The following is a 20,167-nucleotide window of genomic DNA, read 5'->3' as shown; positions in this document are numbered from 1 at the left end:
ATAATATAATATAATATAATATAATATCATATATATATAATATAATATAATATAATATAATATAATATATATTATAATTTAATATTATATATAATATAATATAATATAATATAATATAATATAATATATATAATACATATATACATATGTATTATATATATAATATAATATTATATTATATAATATATATAATATAATATAATATAATATATATATAATATAATATAATATAATATATATAATATAATATAATATAATATATATAATATATATAATACATAAATGATATACAATATATAATATAATATATATATATAAAATATATAATATACTATTTATATATATATATAATTTTAAACTGGACACATGCTTATAAATTATGTGATTGTTTTGAATATAATTCGAACAGTAAATTCAACTTTAATATTTATATATATATAATATATTATATATATATATAATATATTATATATATATATATATATATATATATATAATATATAAAATATATATAATATATATATAATTTTATAATTTTAAACTGGACACATGTTTATTAATTATGGGATTTTTCTGAATATATTTCGAACACTAAATTCAATTTATATATATATATATAATATATATAATATAATATATATATATAATATAATATAATATAAAATATTATATAATATATATATTATATTATAATATATATATTATATAATATAATATATATATATAATATAATATAATATAATATAATATAATATAATATAATATATATAATATATATAATATAATATAATAAATAATACAAATATAGCATTAAAAATTGCGAAAAGAGAGCTAAGGAGGATTAAAAGATAAAAATGAAGACAAACATTTCTCCTCCACGTGCACATCCTTGTTAGGAAAAGATGCAAAGCTTCGAACACTAAATTCAACTTTAATATTTAAGCTGTATAGAAATTGAAGCCTTTATATTTAATTTTAGGCTTATATCTATCTAAAATCTGTTTTATTTTTGGCTTTAGTCTAAATATCACTAAATGTGATGTCTGTTCATTTCTGTTAACACATAAAGTGACTCAATAAACAACAAAAAGATAAGTAAATTAAAAATAATAATAATAATGAATAAATAAATAAAAAAACTAAGTATAAGTTGTGAATTATATGTAATATGGGGTCAGCAGTTTAACACTTCAATGTCAGTTGTATTAAATTTTTCAATTTAGATTAAAAAAGGTCTCCATATAGCATAACATTTCTGAGCACACCCTCTTGTAGTATAGCGAATCTTCTCCAATACCAAAATGATGTATGAGATCTTTAAACCACACCCTAAAGGTTGGAGGATACTTCTCCTTCCATTTAAGAAGTATAAGTCGTCTAGCTAAGAGAGATGCAAAAGCTATCATATTCTTTGCCTGGCGACTAAGATGTATGTCTTGTGGTGCTACTCCAAATACTGCAGTAGTAGCAGAAGGTTCTATGGGTTTTATTTTAGGCTTATATCTGTCTTAAATCTGTGTTTTGTTTAATTTTTTGGCTTAGTCTAAATATCACTAAAAGTGATGTCTGTTGAAAAATTTAGATTTTTATTGGGTGAACATTTCATTCATAAATGTAAATGCCCCAAATGAAGTGTAAGAATGAACTGAATCACACTACATGCATAATCTTCCCAGAAAAATAGGTAAAATATTGTTTTCTTACTTCTTTTTGTGTTTTATTTAACGTGAATGTGTAGTTATTAATAATAATTATTATTATTATAACAGTAATAATTATTATCATTATTATAGTAATAACAAATAAATTATGCTTTAAACGTTTCTGCTTGAATTTTGGACAATAAAGAGGTGCCAACATTCTCTTCAAACTATCATAACTTTAAATACATTACACACATACAAATAATATCCAGATTCATTTTTAATCCACAGGAATATCTTAAAACATTCTTCATTGTGATTTTGAGTCATTTGATGAATATTTGTTTTCTTTCTGTTCCTTCTATGCTTAACAAAAGATGACTTGTTCTGACATGTAATATATTTCAACCTTTTAAACATTTAATAAAGACAAAAAATAACCATAGACTTTCTGGCAGTGTGACATTTGTGCACATTCCTTAAAATTACAGATTTTTTTTCTTGGATGATCAACAATATTTGTGACTTTACGTGAATCTAGTGTTCTAGTGTTATTGTTTGGGTAGCCTCATACACAGCGGATGGTATGACTCTAACATTATCTTTAATAATCCACTAGAGGGAGCAAAATCCATGTGTTAAATCTCTGCCTCACTCCTACCCCACTCAGTATCTATTAAACATTAGTGTTTCATCACAGTGTTTAAATCTCCTTAAAGCTCTGTTGGCTTTTATTTCACCTTAAATGCAGCAATAAAATTCATGTTCATGGATAGCCATATTAAAGAGAATCATATTTTATTTAGAAACAGACTGTAGCAAGGTCACATTTCTCAGATTAGTCTATTGAACAACATATTAAAATGTTATTGTAAATTCTCCACATTTTAGAGGTTAATTAGGTTCAAATACCACATTAAAAATACAGAATGACTATTAGCAGACAATTTTTCACTTTACACACCTTGCATATATTTTTTTATGTCATTTGGAAACCCCTGCAAACATTGACTCCACATTTTGAACATGCATACTTTCATGGTCTATGCAGGGCAGCTGTGAGATGAGATTGACATGTGTTTGACAGCTAAATCCAGGTCCAAATCCCTCCCTTGGACCTGGATCTTCTCCAGACAGCCTGTCAAGAACTGGGAGCCAACGTCATCCTCACCCTCACCTGAAAAGTGAAAAAAGAGGAAGAAGAAAATATGAGTCACCTTGTATTGCACTACACCACGCTCCTTGTCTGGCCTAATCAATGGGTTTTCTTTATGGATGTATATTTTATTGTAACTGGTTGTTTTTCTTGTGCTTAATCTTGTTTATTTTGTTATTAATGTTTTTTATTGTGTGTTTTTTTCTATAAACCCTGTCTGCACATTCAAATGACCCTTTCTGAACAGTCATCTAGGAGCTTAAATTTGAAGATGTAAATACTGTACAGACAATTTAGAGACACAATGCACATCATCACTGTTTAATCTCACCCAGGAGACCTCCGACGGCAAGACGACCCTCTCTCCATGTGGTCAAATAACCAGGGTGGCTCACTGGAATGATAGATAACGTGGTCTTTGATTCATCTTCATCTTCATCTTCAAGCACTTTCAGTAAATCTGTCTGAAAGGTTATCACCAGTCTCTTGAAAGTGTCTTTCATACTGATTTTTTCTTCGCCGAAAATGAGTGTGACCTCCTGCAAATTCAAATAGAGAGAGACAGAAGAAATATGGTAACATAACTCTGTGGATAAATTCATAGGGGGTCTCCAATCTGTCTGCATGTGTGCATGTGTGAGGGGGATTACATTACACAAATGTTCATGTAAGCTATGAAGCCACTCTTACAGTGCCATCAGCACTTTTAAACAGATGCTAGGAATTATTAGCAAATTCAGTTTGACTCATGTCTGATTTAATGTGCATACCTTTGTGTTATTATTGGCCACTAAAGCGAACATCAGCTCTTGCCCAGGAGCCTTGATGCTCAAAATGGTCCCATCCATTTTACTGAAATCTCCCCACAATTCAACCTTGACCCCATCATCGGACTCAAAGTGGAAAACTGTAGAAGACAAAACAATAAATTGATAGAATCTGAAGACAGATTAAAAGTATATATTTCTACCCAAGATGCCATGTCATGCAATAATGCATTATCCAGGCCTGTTGGGTAGCTTGTTATTATATGAATGAGTGTTGTCCATATCTTGTATAATCGAGATCAATGTTCGCACCTGAGGTGTTGAAAATGGCAAATCCAGTGCCAGGGAAGTAGCTGCCAGGTTGGACGTTTTGATAGCAAGGCCAGAGCTCCTCCGCCTCTGCCTCCCAGGGCATGCTGAGGTTTAGCCAGCTGCCTTCCCGCACACAGCCGTCCATCTGCGGCTCAAACTACAAAGAACGCAGCAATGCATTTAGTAGCTGAAGAGCAAGAACAGCAATTCAAGCTTTCAGGTTCAGAAATGTTCAAGAGTCAAGACGGTCATTTTTCAGTGCACTTTGTCACAGTCCTGTTACAGGGTGCTTGAACAAAAAAAATTCCACCTCAAAACCCCTTTACATTACTGTTACACATTACTGGTGCAAAACAAAACAGTCTGTGATTTATAGGCCCATTTTCCGGTAGTATGTCCGTTTTATTACCAAGGAAAGCTGACCCACACTGAGTCATGTTGCAGCTACAATGCAGTGTACAACGACAACAGAAAAGTAATTTTTCTAATGTTAGTCCTTCAGAATGAACAACAAAAGCTTCTTTCTATAGACTCATAATGTTGCGTTGACATTGAACTATGGAGACAAAATGAAAGAGATGCCTACAAAAGCCTCAGTAAACCAGAATGCAATGCAGCCACCAAAGAGTTACAGTACATGCTTTTAGGCATGTGTGTTTGACAAAATAATCCCAAATCAAGGTCCAATAACTCGCTTTAAATTGTATCACACACCGTGCGTTCCAATACCCATACTACCATACTATTTAGTATGCCAGAAAAAGATTTAGTATGTCCCAATACGTCAAGTACCAGGACGTCCTACTACATCCGGTCACATTTTGCAGTATGCGAGCCAGCATGCTTTCCTGGCTATTCTGAGCCACAATCCTCTGCCAAGCAAATACACGAGCAAGAGGGTCAAAGTTCAAGGCACAATGTTATGATGAAGTAGTATGTCCCAATTGTATGCATACTACATGCAACAGTACATACTTTGTAAGGGCAGCTGCAGTACGTACTAAAAGTAAAAAAGAAAAAGTATGCGATTTGGACGTAGCGACAGTCTTTATCAGTGGATAGAGTTTGCTCTGTTGTCATGACGATGGATCTGTGCCACCTCATTCATCTCGTAGTCCTATTAACACTTCTTGTCCGCTACCTGAGAAAACTTCATGGCAAGTTCATGTTCATTTTCTGGTTGTTGTTGAAAGTCATTATGGGAAATGTAGGAAATCATACAAGTGTGAACTGTAGGTGAAGCAGGTTGATGAAACAAAATAACTTATGTAATCTATTGAACAAGACAGATAAAAGACAAATGTAAACTAATGTAAAGTATCCCAGGGCGGATGGACTCACTATACCGGAACAATCATCTTTTCCTTGTCGATCAGGATCCCGCCAACGGCCAGTCGGAGTTCACCCGATAGCACCTCCTGTGTCTGTTTGGACTGCATGCCCACCACCAGCCCGCTGGAGCCGTCCACCTCTAGAATCACAAACATCTCTTGGTTGCTCACCTCCAGCTTGGTGGCACCAGGAGCACAAGAAGAATTCAGACTAAGAGTTACTGCACACTAACTATGTCCAGGACATTGTATGATTATTAATGATGTGCAATTTGAAGAATGAAAAAACAAGCCTACACTCACTGTGTGCCATTGTCCATCATTGAGCTTGGGGCCGCCTGCCACGCTGACGAGGATGTCTTCTCTGCTGATCTGCATCAGGGGGATGCCGTCTTTCAGGGACAAAACAAACCAGTCGTCCCCATTTTTGGTGTCCCCGTAGAAAATGGCACCTTCTGGGTCAAACGTCCGTAACTGAAAGGATGACTTGATGCTGCAGAAACAGAGCAGAATAATATTATTTTCAAGGGAACGCTGCTTCATAGAAGATAAAGAAGATGATTCTCCCAATTTATTATTACTTCTTCTAGGGCTGACCAGCAATATTTTGCCTTAGACACAGACCAGTGCCTCTGACTGAGGGTGTAAAAAGCAGTGATACTTCTACTGTTGAAGAAAAGCAATATAATGAAGGGTTATATAATATGTATGTTATCAAAAATAAGGGGGAGAATTCCTAACTATACCCTGTATTTGCTTCCACATATTCTCCCCAAAGTGCTTCAACTGGGAGTTTAGCTTACAAGTCTTAGTTCTGTAATATGCAAGAGCCTTTTTTTTCCCTCCTTGACGTCAGATTTTCAGTGAGTAGTTCGATGTGAGGCCTTCACGGTGCAGTGGTTTGCTCCTGCTGACGTACCTGCTGATCTCACTGAGGTTTACTGTTGTGTGGATCAGTGGCCTCCAGATGTCTCTGTCCTGGCCAAGGTAGACCGTAGCACCGCCTGATACTTCTTTCTGGAAGACACAATGTTCACAAGGTACTCGTTTGACATGAAATCATTACTGCAGCTCTTTTTTTTATTGCACAGTTCATGTTCATTAAACCCTGCTTTTGTGTTTTCTTGTCGGATACCTTGATCGGTTCGTGGTTAAAACCATATTAAACTGAGTGATGATTTTTATTCAGTCATTGATTCAACTTAAAAACTTAATTATCTTTTAACAAGAGAAGTGCAAGTGGTAATGAAGTGCAAAATCAATGTCAATCCAAAGACACTATATCAATGGTGGGGTAAAAGCAGTTGGTGGTGTTTGCCCACAAACTGAGCAAAGTCCCAAGTCTAAATAAATGGTTATTAGGACAGGCTGGGAAACCCCTCTTGACCCCTCTTCAACTGCTATCTGAATTGCATGCAGTAGAGTTCATTCACATTTTTTTTACTGGTTAATATTAGTATTTTATACAGCACTTTCTCTATCCTCCAGCTTTCAAAAACATATCAAACACAGAATTAATACAGAGGATGTTTAAAAAAATTGCCCGAGAGGCAGATATTTCCATCTATTTACAGACTGTGTGACCTTTTCGTAATTTTACCGTAAGCAAAAACAAGAAACATATCACAGGAATCATTCACAGATTTAGGGACTTGAAGCTACAAAATGCACAGAGACCATTTATACACCATACAGATCCGCTCTTTGTGGAAATTTGTTCACACATTTGTTCGCACATGATCTTTAGACCAGTCATTCTCAAAGTGGGGTCCATGGCACTCTGTCAGGGGGGTGCTGAAAATAATTAGCTATCAATTATAAAATTGTGCTGTATCATTAAAATGTGCATATCGACAGATGGAGACCATTTGCACCAATAAAACAAGCATATTGTGCCCATTAATCCCACCCACGTTAGCTTTGGGCCGATAGAAACTGTTGATTGTGAAACACAGCAATACGTTTATTATTTTCAAGTTGACGCATTTACTGAAAGTCAGCTTTAGACTGGTAAGTTTAAACATCTGGATTTGTTAGGACTATGCCGGTCTTGTCACTGTTCATTTCCTGAAAGCTTCTAAGATAATTTATTGGATCTGTAGGCTATAAATGCTATAAAGTTGAGTCCAAATGTAATTTGAATAAACTCCCCCTCTGTTTAAAAGTGTATAAATGGGATTCAAATTAAATAGCATTGCAAATTTTCCTGCTGTGGGACTAATAAAGGATCATCTTATTTTAAATTAACATGATTCAAATTGAAATGTGTTTCTGTTTATCACTATGAAACATGTCTGAGGTATTTAGCTTGAAAAGTTTTAGAATACAAATAGTTCAAATAGTATCTAAGAGTACAAATTTGTGGTAAGCATATAATTAATGGGTTTTACGATTAAGAGGTCGTAAGGGGGTCCCTGGCCCCAAAACGTTTGAGAACTCCTGCTTTAGACTATGAGATAGAGATTGATAAGAGCATTTTAACACACATACCAGGCATTATAATGGTGACATTGCATGTGAACATACCTTACCCCGTCCGTTCCCCTGTCCCTCAACTCTCCACCCCAGCAGAGTGAGGCTCAGAGAGAGCAGCAGTCCACCTGCCATTGCTTTCCAAAACACGGCCATCCTTCAATGCATTCACCCAACCCAGGCCTCCCAGTGTGCAAGTCTCCAAAAGCCCCTTGGGTGGTCTGCTGACTCCACGCTATACCCTGAGGTGTCGGCGGTGGGACGAGGAGCAGAGTCTTTCTCGGCAACAGTGTTTGAAGCGGCGGTGTGTGCTGGCACACTCTCCAGACGGCATATATGCCATGGTTTGTGCAGGTTATCGATCCCCAGGTGGGAGTCCTTTCCGGCTAAATGGGGACAAAAGACACAGAGTGGGCAGCAGGTAAACAGAGGTTAGAGGACAGAATGTGTAGCGTGACTGGCAGAAAAAAAAGTTTTTTTCTTTTCTTTTTTTAATGTTTTTTGTTTATATATGTTGTTGCTGCTGTCTGTATGTCCCTTTACAAGTATGTGTATGTGTTCCTTTAACCTTAAATTATTATTATTATTATTTTTTTTTTTTAAAGTCATGTTATTGTCTGTTATAATATTAGAAATAATTCAGCAAAGAACATTTTTAATAGAGTGTGCATTTCCTTCAGTCTGTAAATCTCCTGCCTGTGTGGTGATTCATGTCGAGTGGACGCTGCAGCCCGGGAGAGTGACCTTAGCCCGACCACTGATGTGTGTTTACCCATTACACAGGAACCTTGATTCCCCACTGCTGACTTATGACTCAGTGTGTGTTGCAGAGTGAAGAGGAGGAACCGATGAGAGAAGGACTTGTGCCTCGTCTTTTTTCCCCTCTCATCTGGTGGCTTGATTCCTGTGATATACTCTCTTTTCCAGGAAGGCAGTGATAACTGGGGAATACTGGGAAAAGTGCAAAACAAACACACACACACACACACACACACACCCACACACACACACAAAGGAACAATCAGTAAACAATCTGTTATTCAGCTGTTTGAAATTAATTTGAAATATGAAATCACACCGAAGCGTAACATTTCTCATGTGTGCACTCACGTCTGTTAACCGTCATGGCGTATGTGCCGACAGGGCTTTTTTTCACAGCAGACATCTTGATGTTACAGTAGGGAACGCACAGGTGTAAACAATAACACTAACGATGGCTGCATCCCATTTAGCTGGGTAAGTTTCAGGGTCCTTGTATTGTGCATGCTGGCCCATTGTCATATAGCTTACTGGGGCATTTGATTAGAACAGAGCCACTGTTAAAGGGGCAGTGTGTAGGATTTGGCGCCTTCTAGCGGGGAGGTTGCGGATCGCAATCAACTGAAACTTCTTCCGCGTGCCAAGGAGAATGACGGCGGCCAACGCAAAAACGTAAAAACGCGAATGGTCTTATCTAGAGCCGGAGTTTAGTTTGTCCGTTTTGGGCTGCTGTAAAAAGATGGCCGCTGGCACTGTGAAGGAGGACCCGCTTCCTATGTAGATATAAATGGCTCATTCTAAGCTAACACAACAATTCTTATTATTTAGTGATTATACAGTAAAGAAAACATACTTATTAATATTATATTCCATTTCTGCCAATCGATCCCCCTAATGGTACACACTGTTCCTTTAACGTTATTAGTAAAACCTGTGATTGTCCTGCTATGACAAGTTAAAATTCAAAATGACTACTGAGAAAAAGACCCATTGAGGTAAACGAATGCTTTGCCATGCTGAGAATATTATTGGCAAGGGAGCACTGCACCTTTAAATCCCAACCATCCCCGAGGCCATGGCTGCAAGATTTTTTTTTTCCGCTCTTGACATTTCATGATGAATGTTTTTGATAGATTTAGTCAATTTTTGAAATTATTTCATTAATATTTAGTTTTCAATTCATCTCTGACATCATATTTGGAGAGTGCAAAGATGAGTGAGTCACCAGGCTGACTGTTTCTGTTCAGACTAGCGTCACTAGCGGGAAAGTGCTCATTCAAGGATGATACTAAATCCGCTGACTGCTAAGAGGAAGCTGTAATCAGCCTCGGGTTTACATGTCAGCAACAAACTTTCAGGACGTAGTTTTTATATATTTAGAATAAAAAAAACATGAATGTGTGCTGTGGTTAATATTACATAAAAGAAAACACCAGGTTATTAAAGGTGCAGTGTGTAGGATTTGGCAACATCAAGTGTGGTTGCAGATTGCAGCCAACTGAGTCGAGTGCAAAACCGCGGTAGCGCCGTTCGCCTCGCTCAAAGGCCATCGTTACCGTAATAAAACTACTTTAGGAGCAACGGAAGTCAGAGGGTGGCTGGCGGTACCACGGTTTTGCACTCTGCGGCTCACGTTACCACAGTTTCACAAGCGTGACGGAGAACTACGGTGGCCTTCAGGTGACGTAAAAACGCAAAAGGCTCTCTCTAGAGCCAGTGTTTGGTTTGTCTGTTCTGTGCTACTGTAGAAACATGGCGGACTCCGTAAAGAGGACCCCGCTCCCTATGTAGATATAAACGGCTCGTTCTAAGCTTACAAAAACACGATTCTTAGTTTCAGGCGATGCAACGAAATGGTACACACTGTTCCTTTAAATTAACACTGAATGCACAGTGACAGAAGAATCAACTAATGCACCATGTGCTTAAAAGTGCAAAGGATGACCACCATCTATTCTGCTTTCACTAAATCACTAAATTCACTGGCGGATTCACAGGGAGGATCAAACGATGCGAAACAACAACTTAAAGCACATGGTTCAGATTAAGATCAACTTGTAAAGATTAATGGAGACACCGTTATTAAATAAAACATGAGTCCAGACTAGAGTTGATTTCATTGGGTCATCAGGTTAATACTTTATTTTGTTTGATTGCAGCAAAGAGAAAGAAAGGGAGACAGAAACAAGGGGAGGGGGAGAGAGAGAGAGAACAGGAAGAATGTCGGAAAAGGAGACTACAGACTTTGGGAGAGCTGTGGCTACAAGCCTTTGTATCAAATCTAAAGACAAAGTCATCAGGCAACATTAAAACATCTTTTAAAAATAACATTAACATATTTTGTGGGCTCTATATGGCACAGTATTACCCTAGACATGTACACGATACCAAAAACAGTTTAGCCACACCCCTACGTCTATGAACAGCTTCATAGCAAACAAAGCCATGAAATCTATCTCCAAATCTGTCGTCTCTCAAGAAAACGTTCGTTTGCTATTTCAAATTTCTTATGCCATAACAAGGCACCTTAACAGTTGAAATCTGGCAGATCCACATCTTTCTATAGATAATTATTTAAATATCAAAGCAGAGGCACATTCATTTAAACTAAAACATACAGTAAATAGTTGTATATTACCACCAGATTCCAGTCCAGTCACTACAATACGTCGATTTTGCATGCTTTTGGTCTGTATGATAACCATGATGGCATAAGAAATGGTCCAAAAACACATACATGTCCATCTACAGGAATGGCTTGAGATAGTGTATTGGAGACAGCAAGGCTTTTTTACACTGAAACTAACTCACAGGAAAGTGTCAAAGAACAAAAAAAAATAACAGGTGGCCCGTATACTGCCAAGGGATATGCTGCTCAGGCAGATTTATTTTGGTTTTCATATTCGCGCAGTCACTCACTCTCGTACACAAAACACGTACGCCTACACGCAAAAAAGGCTTGTAACCACACCCAAGGGGATGCTTGTGCGCCCCTGCAGTTGGTCACAGTGTGTTTTACCACTCCTGCCTGAACCAAAAAGGTGCCCCGTCACACACACACATGCACGCACACTGAAAACATATGTACTTCATTCAGAGGAGGTGCAGTGTATGCTTGAGGGAAGAGGGAGAATTAAACAGCTTCTAAATAGTGACTTTGAGACGTAAATGTGGCAGCTGGTTTTGTGGAATTGTTCCAAACTGCGGTGTATAATGAATAAAAAAAAAATAAAATAAAATATCAACAGATATATGGAAGATGAAGAGAGCCAGAAAAATATCAAACAGAAAAACAAAAGCTGTGCGCACAATGCCAGATTTGCCGAGGATATAAACGGTTAGGAAGCAAAGTGTTGCTCATGCGTTGTGGATACAGAACCCAAGTTTACTGACATGTTCCTAGGACTACTGTATATATGCATACCAGACGTTATACGGTTCTTTAACAGGTTATTTGTGTCATAACGGAAACAAAAAGGAACTGAAAACCAACTCTACCATTAATGCAGCTGTACTTCATTAACCTCATGACTAAATTTACATTCATATTTTTAAGTTTACTCCCCCTTTTCACTGAAGCCATTTTTCCATCTGGTAAGAGGGCTAAACAACATAAACAACAACATAGTTTAACGAAACAAACATATAGAGATAACATTACACGTAACAAAAAAAGGCCCCAGGAGGGCACCTGGGGAGTTCGGCCACCACTTTGGCTGCTAAGCTCAGCCTTTTTCCTACCTCTTAGTAAATGACACAGGGTGGGAGGGGAGATAGCTCAGGCTATTTCCGATCCCACCCCCCAGTTGGGGAGCAGTTTTTTTTTGTCCCCAAACTCATTTCTGTGGGTCCTTCTGACTCAGAGTCCGACAGTTTTGTGCCCATATATTTCTTTTCCTATACAGAAACAACTCAATACCCTGAATCCATATTTCGTTTTTCCTTCCTTGCTGTCACTTTCTTCTTCCCTGGCTTAGGAAATGGAGCCTTTTCCTCTTCCAATCAAAGAGGAAAAAGCTACGCAAGATGAAGGCTGACTGGTTTTTATTCTTTTCCTTTTTTTTATGTGAAGGAAATGAGATGAAAAACGGAAGTGCAATGGCCTATCAGCCTTTAATTCTTGCCCAGTGGCCAGCTACATATCCCAAGCAGCTACAAGTGTCCCCTTTAAGTGACCACTACTTTTTCTAGTTTTGTGCACATAAGGTATAAACTATGGTGAATGCTATACAGATCCTACAGTGCCATCTGGCCACAAAGTCGCCAGGTTAGTTGAGACATTAGAAGCTCGGATGATCTGTCATTGTCATAGACTCGCACCCGGCCACAGCGTTGACTTCTTAATGATTTGGATATGAATCACTTTCTAAATGCACTTCTACATTTTTGACCTACAGTAGCTATTCCGACTAGAGTAGGAATGCTGTGTGAGTCTCACACGGAATGATCTAACCATACACGCACATACTCACAAACACACACACACACACACACACACACACATTCACACGTACGCAGTAATACCTGCTGCTCAAGCCCACCTCTGCATGCACAAATCCCTACATACATGTGCATATACATGCTCATATATAACTTTCATGGACTATTTTTAACGACAGGATACACCTGCATTCGCTCGTACAAACATGACGCAAGGTTCGAGTTGCTTAATGCTCCACCGTCAACTGTGTCGAGGACTCTTCTGTCTCATCCCTCTATCCTTGCCCACACAAGCCTTCCCTGAAGAGCGTTTATCCTCGCTATGCGGTGACTATAAAGGGAAGCAGACTGAACTAATTTTTCACACAACACACACCCTGTTAGCAGTTCTTATTCTTATAGATAATATAATGAGTCAGAGAGGAAGATTAATCAAGCTCTAGAACTACGACACACTACAGCAAGACAGGAGAGACACGGAGAAAGGTGAGCGAGAGTAAAGAGAGGGGAGTAATGATACGTCACTAGAATATCGGCCCCTCTCCCCGTTTCTTTGCTCCTTCTCCTCCCTTCAACCTACTCCTGATTTAATGCCTAGCTCTGATCTCTACTGAATAAAAAGAGAGGCAGGGGTAGCGTGCGAGTGTACTCAGTGACCCAGTGAGCACGCACCCCTCCCGCTCCCATCCTAAACAGGCCAGGCCGTCCCCATTGAAATATATTCCTTATAGTGCTTCTGTGTCCTACGGTTTGCTGCTGCTGCTGCTGTCTCGGTGTTTCTTGCTGCTGCCGCTGCTGCTGCTGTACAGGCTGGGATTTGCCACAAGGTGGTGCGGGGCTGCGCCCATGTAGGGCCCAGCAGTGGCCGCGTAGTTGAAGATGGCAGGAAGGAAAGGCATAGGCTCCACCTTGTCCCCGCCAGGTCCCATCATATTCAGAGCCACAGGAAGAGCGGCCAGGTTATAGGGGTAGGCCAGCAGCTGCGGCCCGTAGAGCAGCTGGTAAGGGTCCGGATAAAATGGCAGCTTAGCCAGGTCCCCGCCATTAGGGACCATCATTTTCCCCAGTGGGCCAAAGGGAAGAGCTCCAGCAGGATAGGACATGAGCAGGTGTTCCTCCTGCTTCTTACCAGAGCGGTAGCTGTCCGGCACAATAAGGGGTAGGGGGTAATTCTGGCCGTGGTAGCCCACTGGGGTGACGTCTCCCTGCTGGGGATCTCTGGAAGAAATGTTATCGTGGTGCTCCGGCTCAGGTGGTTGAGGGGCTCGGGGGAGAAGCAGAGCGTGGGCGGAGGGGCGGTCACCGGCACCAGCTGCTCCAGTGGGCAGTGGGAGCCTGTCGAGTCCTTGTGAACTGGAGTGAACCTGGCGGTTGGCTTGAGCTAGGAGGCCAATAGTTGAGGGGGACCGGCAGGGGGACTTGGGAGTGTGCCTGTGTGAGGAGGAGCCATTCATAGTGGTTTGAGTGGGGATATGCTGGGGGGACGGCACAGGGCTCAAGGGCTCTTCTTTAGGGACCAACAGAGAAATCTGGTCCTGTGGGGCGTGTGCAACTCTACTCATCTGATGGGCCCTCTCTATCTCCTTTTCTCTCTCTTTCACCATTTCTTTGTCCCGCTCCCTTTCCCTCTGTCTCTCCAGCTCCCTCTCGTTCTCCCTTTGCCTCTCTATCTCCCTCTCTCTGGCTAGAATAGAGGACATGGTCAGGTCTTGTGCTTCATCCGGAGAGGGACTCCTGGACAGGGACTGAACTCTGAGATCTTGGACCCGAGGTGGTTCCTCATAACCTACATGTAGAAATAAACCACTCCCACCCTGCCTCTCTCGGTCCATAATGACCCCATCCCGTTTCATGAATCCCCCCTCGGAGCTGAGAGCTGTTGTCATGGAAACAGGAGGAGCAGCAGTGGTTATTCTGGTCTGTGATGTCATGGGCACATTTGGAGAGGTGTTGGTGGATGCCACGATGTGCACAGGGCTGGGTATTCTGTGGATCTGGCTGTCTTGGTTCTTTTTGCTGGGGGTGCGGTAGTCCAGGCATTCGGGTCCGTTCATGACGAGCACGCTCTGGAGAGCGGAGGGTGCGGCAGGCGTGAATTCGTGTTTAGTGGGCGTAAGGTTAACCGGGCTTTCTAATGGAGGGTCTGCAATCTGTGGGCTGGGCTCTCTCTCTAGAGCTGCATGTGTCAGTTCATGTTTGTCACTGGATTCTGACATCTGATGTTCATGTGTCAGTTCGCTGAGATGGTCGTCGTGCTGCTGTGATGCCAAACACTCGCCACTGCTGGGCGGGTCGGGTGTTGAATAGCTGATAACTGAAACAGAGAGAGCGCAGGGAGCCTGGGCTTTTTCAGTCTCTAGGTCTCTGCTAACAGTGTTAACAACTGCCTCTGTTGTTTTTGGCTCTTCCTTTTCTCTCTCTGGGGAACTGCTTAACTCATGGCGTCGGATATGGCGAGTCAGTGCTGACGATGTCTTGCACACCTTGTGACACTGTGGACAGGTGTGTCGTGATAATGCTCTTCTGCTTAGGCGACTTGGACTAGAATTACTCCCTACTTGCCCCCCTTTTTCTTCGTCATACTTTGCAATCTCTGGCACAGATTTCACAACGGCCCCTTCGACTTGTTCGCCGAGTGCCACTTTCGGGGGTACAGAGGGTGTCTCAGAAGGCTTGGGATGCTGGACTCTCTGGTGGTCTTCCAACTTATCCCTTGAGGGGAAAGTGGCACGGCAGAAGAGGCACACAAACTCCAGCAGATGGCTCAGCTCGTGTTTGTCTCGCTTCCTGGGGCTTGAGAACCAGCGGCCACATGTACCACACTCTGCTGCATTCCCATTAGTCCAAGGCCGCCTCTTAATTCCCGTAGGAGCCACTGAGGTAGACAGAGGAGGCTTTGGAGAGTGCAGAGGAGGAGTGGAAACCTCATGACGGGCCTCCTTCACTTGTTCTTCTGCGTCTTTGTTTTTCTCCTTTAAAGGGGCAGAGAGATAATCGTTCTTTTCCCCCTCTCCCTCGTCTCTGTTAGCTTTTGACAGTTTTTCGGCCTCCTCAATCTCCCCGTCCTCTTCCTCATCTTGTGATTTCTCTGTTTCTTTATTCACACGGTTTTTGATCCTGTCCGTCCTCCTCTTCAACCGGATGGAGCGCTTGAACTTTAGCTTCCTCTGCCAGCTCTTGACCCTCTGTAGATGTGCTTGGGCCTTTCTCTTAGGCTTGTAGGAGTAGTAAGGCCGCCATAAGTTATCCTCTGTGTCTTGGTCACTGTCCGGGTCACGCACCTCCCGACGGAAGTAGTACTCCCTCACTTCATTGGGAGATTTGGAGCTCTTTTTCCTGACCTCCTCCTCGCAATCTCCTCCTTCTGTATCATCCTCTTCTTCCATGCTGCGGTGGAGGCGGTGTTTATGGTGATGGTGGTGGGAGTGCACAGATGATGTTTCACTCCGTTTGGTTTTAGGGGGAGAAAGGCTCTTGTCTCGCCGAAGGTCTGTCTCAGAGATGCTGCGCTTCACTATGGCTTCCTCACCAATACGTACAGTAATCTGGCACAGTGGCCCTGCCTCTTTGACCTGTGACCCTACAGATGCTGACAGCTGCTTTGAGTTGGAGATGACACTCTTGCTGTGGGCTTTGCGTGATTTGTGAAATAATCTGCCTGTCTCTGCACTACCCCCCTCTGTGGTATCTGAACTGTCTCTTGACCTCTTTCTGTGGTTATCTGCGCTATCTCTATGCTTTTTGATTGGCCTGGGAATGCCCTTGGGTGAAGTCTGACTGCTGCTGGCTTCAGGGGATGGGCTGCTCATTGGGCTTTTTTCACTTCCAGAGGTGACCTGATTGCTATGCACGATGACAGAGGATGACACTGCTGTTCCATGAACTATGACAGAGGGTTTTGTATGGCCATATGTTATCACAGAAGGCATGCTCGTTTCTGTGCCTCTACCAGTCTTGGGAGTTTTGGTTTTGCTGCTACTAGACATTTTGAAACTGCCTCTCCCCTGCTCTAACTCTAGGGCCTCACTCTCATGTTTTCTAACTTGGGGCATGTCCGATTGGGGGAGGGGTGTCAGCGTGGAGAGGTCCCCGTGCTCCGCAGACACAGAAACAGGGAAGCCATCAGGGAAGTCATCTGGGTCAGGCTTTACACTCTGAGGGTGGGCCCCACTGATGATGCTTTGTAGGTCCCCAGGGTCCAGAGTACAACCCAGGCCAGGCAGAGAGAGGGAGGGTGAATCAGATGGTGGCAGTAGAAGGCCATTATGCAAACTGTCACTGTAAGTCTTGTAGGGTCTCTTCTGGGAGCGCATGGGGAGAAGGCGGTAGAGCTTGAGGGCGTTAGCTTTCTGCTTATAGCCCCCGTTAGCTGTCTTTTCACTGGAGATGAGGCTGGGATTAATCCCATGAATGGTCTTCTGGTGTGTTTTGAGATTGTAGTAGGTCGCGAAGGCGTCCCAGCAGAAGATGCACTGGTAGCGCCGCTCTCCTGTGTGCCACACCTCATGCTTTGTGCGGTACTCTGCCAGGGCAAAGACCTTGTCGCAGAAATGGCACGGGTATTTGCGCCGCCATGAGTGTACGTTGGAGTGGCGTTTCAGGCTGGATAGGGTCATGTAGGAACGTTCACACACGGAGCAGAAGTAAATGATATTGCCATCCACCACCTTTACAAAATGGTGCTCATCACCCGCTAGCAGCTCTGCGGCTGCTGCATCATCACCTTGGATACGCGCCAGGAGGCTCCGCGCTTTCTTCCCCGGCCGCGCCTTGCTGATGTCTGATTGTCCCACAATCACTCCCCCCTCTACTCTCACCTCGCCCTCCTCCAGCGGCTCCTCCTTTGGATGCACAGTGAGAGAAGGAGGGCCCAGGCTGTTGGAGGGTAAGCCTGGCACCCTGCAGGAGGCCTCGTGGGATTGCAGTCTCTTGCTGTGGATGAAGACTTTGCCACAATAGCAGCAACTGAGGGCGCGGCTGCCACGATGCAGCCGCATGTGGACTGTCAGGGAGGAGGCCGAGCTGAAAAGGCGATGGCACACCCCGCAAATCAGCTCGGGCTTCAGGCTGTCGGTAGGGGAGTAGGAGGACGAGTGAGGGGGTGCGGTAAGACCCTCAGATGGGGGAGGAGGAGGTGGTGGTAAGGGGGGAGGGAGGTGGAGGGTGGGTGGGTGAAGACTTGGTCCATGAGGGCTTCCCGCTTTTCCAACTGGTCTTCCTGTTATTTTCTCTCTCCTCTCTGCATCCCCACCTCTCTGAAAAGCTGATGTGCCCAGACTGAAGAGGATCTGGGCGGTTTGAGAGGGTGATGCTGTACCGTTGGCCACCCTGTCCCATCCATCGCCGCCGTAAGAGCCGCCTGAAGACCCGCTGGAGGATCTCGGGGGCGACCTGTGAAACTGAGTCTCTGGATTGAGTTTGGAGCACTTCAGAGGAGGCGGGGATTTTATATCCTTCCTGCTAAGTGCATGAACAGTCATGGGAGATGAGGAGGAGGAAGGAGAAGAGGACGGAGAGCTGTCATGCCTCGGGGGCTTAAAAGGTCTGTGCTTTACGTCCATGGTAGCATCCAGTTTCCACAGCGACCCCTCGTCCGAGCTCTTGGAGGATGGCCGCCGTCGGTGAGGGGAAGGGGAGGACGAGGAGGAGCTACGACAGTGGTTTGGAGATGTCAGGGAGGCTGGGAGGGGGGCGGCACTAAGTGGGAAGCTTAGGGTGATTTTTGCATTTTTAGGTCCATCAGCCATGTCCTCAAGCCTGTCCTCCATCATGGCCTCTCCCCGGCCTCCGTGCCTTTTACCCTTCATCTCCAACTGCTCAGCTTCCCCTTCCTCCTCCTCCTCTTCTTCAGGCTGAGAGGCCGCTCGAAGACAGTGGACTGGTTTGTATAGCCCTTCGATCTTGCTCGAGCCGTAGAAATTGACAGGCAGGTGTAATGGTGAGGGGGCCCGATCCGAGTGAAGGGTGTCTGCAGCCACTAATGACAGTGGCGGGGAAGACAAAGGTGACAACCGCTGACTCTGTTGGCACGCGGCGTCCTTGGTCGCACTATGTGTGATGTTGCAGAGGGGAGTTAACCCAGTAGCCAGGTGTTGCTCACTCAGACGTGACTGAAGAAGGCCCGCGTGGAGGGGGTCCCACACCTTCTCACCGGACACCATGACCAGCCCCCGAAATCTGAAAGAGAAATCAGAAAGTATACATTAGCATCATAAACATCCTAAGATAAATGTACAACACGTAAATTTACATCGACATAGAGCAAAGAATTAACATTACACTCAAAGCTTTTTGCAGTAGCAGTCATGACGCTCGTGGAACACTTTTGAGAAACGGAAAAGAAAACTAAATGCCCCAGCAATGCTGAACTCCAGCAGCTCAGCCAGGAATGGTGAGTGCAAGGAGGGAGAGGGTAGGGGGAAGGAATGAATCTGCGGCAGTGCTGGTTTGGATTTCAGCGTGCCACAACCAAGCCTTCAGAAAAGGCATTCCAGAGATCCATCTCTCTCTCGGCTGTGACACAACATTCCCGATGCCTAATTGGAAGGCGTTCAGATTTAATCAAGGTTCCCTCAGAATAGAGCGTTGACTTAGATCCATGGCCCGAAGTGCGCACGTAAAAATAGTCCCGCTCTCTTGCTATTTGAGCAAGAGCCTTGTTAGCCATTCCTGGCAGTGGCTAGTGTTTGCCGGGCATGACTCTAACCATTTATTTGTGAAGGCAAAGGCGAGGGGGGGGGGGAGAGAAAGAGGGGAAGAGGAGAAGGGAGGGAGATTGCATGCACAGAGAAGGGGTGTTTTTCCGCCCTCTGCATCCGGTACAATCTCAGCTAAGCTGTAGAAGATGAGCGACAGGCTATTCTCATTTCCATTCTAATTCGACTGCCATGGTGGTGGATGCAGTCCTGCTACAAATTCTCCATATGTAACATAGCTGCAGATTCTCTTTGCGATAGGGAATTTGCCGTTATTACTTATTTAAAATGGGTCCATTTTAGTTAGGTCTGCAGATTGGGGATAAGAACGGAGACAGTATAAGGCCATAATGATGCGACGAGAAGAAAAATCCCCAGTCATGCTTTTCTGCCTGCGTTTTCGAGCAGCAAAGGAGCCAGGAAGGCAGGCCGCTGTAAAATTCCACAGGCAGCCCTGAACAGGCAGAAACTAGGTCAGCACTGTTATTGCAGAGGGAAGAGGAGGGAGAGAGAGGGAGAGAGAGAGAGAGAGAGAGAGAGTGAGAGAGAGAGGGTGAGGATGAGGGAGAGTGAAAGGGTGATAGAAAAAGGG

At 43.0% G+C, this 20,167-nt stretch overlaps 2 protein-coding genes across 8 annotated transcripts in view; both read right to left on the bottom strand.

Annotated features, from left to right (window-relative positions):
* Positions 1–2,424: 2,424 nt before the first annotated feature.
* On the bottom strand, positions 2,425–7,877 carry shbg (sex hormone-binding globulin). 2 transcript variants are annotated; one of them, XM_074623444.1, is made up of 8 exons: positions 7,736–7,877; positions 6,129–6,226; positions 5,513–5,702; positions 5,225–5,386; positions 3,879–4,035; positions 3,570–3,706; positions 3,131–3,338; positions 2,425–2,820 (listed from the first exon to the last, which is right to left on the bottom strand). In XM_074623444.1, exons 1-8 carry the CDS (start codon positions 7,835–7,837, stop codon positions 2,687–2,689), a joined length of 1,188 nt encoding a protein of 395 aa, XP_074479545.1. In that variant the 5' UTR covers positions 7,838–7,877; the 3' UTR covers positions 2,425–2,686. The 2 variants fall into 2 exon arrangements, with proteins under 2 accessions (XP_074479545.1, XP_074479546.1); XM_074623445.1 differs by lacking the exon at positions 5,225–5,386.
* Positions 7,736–20,167, bottom strand: part of zbtb4 (zinc finger and BTB domain containing 4) — a 22,742-nt gene continuing 10,310 nt past the window's right edge. For 3 of the 6 annotated variants that reach the window (XM_074623442.1, XM_074623437.1, XM_074623441.1), the window contains exons 2-3: positions 8,454–19,057; positions 7,736–8,067 (exon numbers count right to left, since the gene is read on the bottom strand). In XM_074623442.1, the coding sequence (XP_074479543.1) occupies positions 13,624–19,041 (5,418 nt within the window). In that variant the 5' untranslated portion in view covers positions 19,042–19,057 and the 3' untranslated portion in view covers positions 7,736–8,067; positions 8,454–13,623. Of the gene's footprint in view, positions 8,068–8,377; positions 19,058–19,159; positions 19,184–20,167 lie in introns of those variants that run through there. The other 3 variants (XM_074623439.1, XM_074623443.1, XM_074623438.1) reach the window with 3 other exon arrangements.

Source organism: Sebastes fasciatus, chromosome 22 (genome assembly GCF_043250625.1).
Source record: "Sebastes fasciatus isolate fSebFas1 chromosome 22, fSebFas1.pri, whole genome shotgun sequence".
Taxonomy (NCBI): Eukaryota; Metazoa; Chordata; class Actinopteri; order Perciformes; family Sebastidae; genus Sebastes; species Sebastes fasciatus.
Note: the sequence above shows the minus strand (reverse complement) of the source record. Positions and strands in the feature narration are given on the sequence as shown.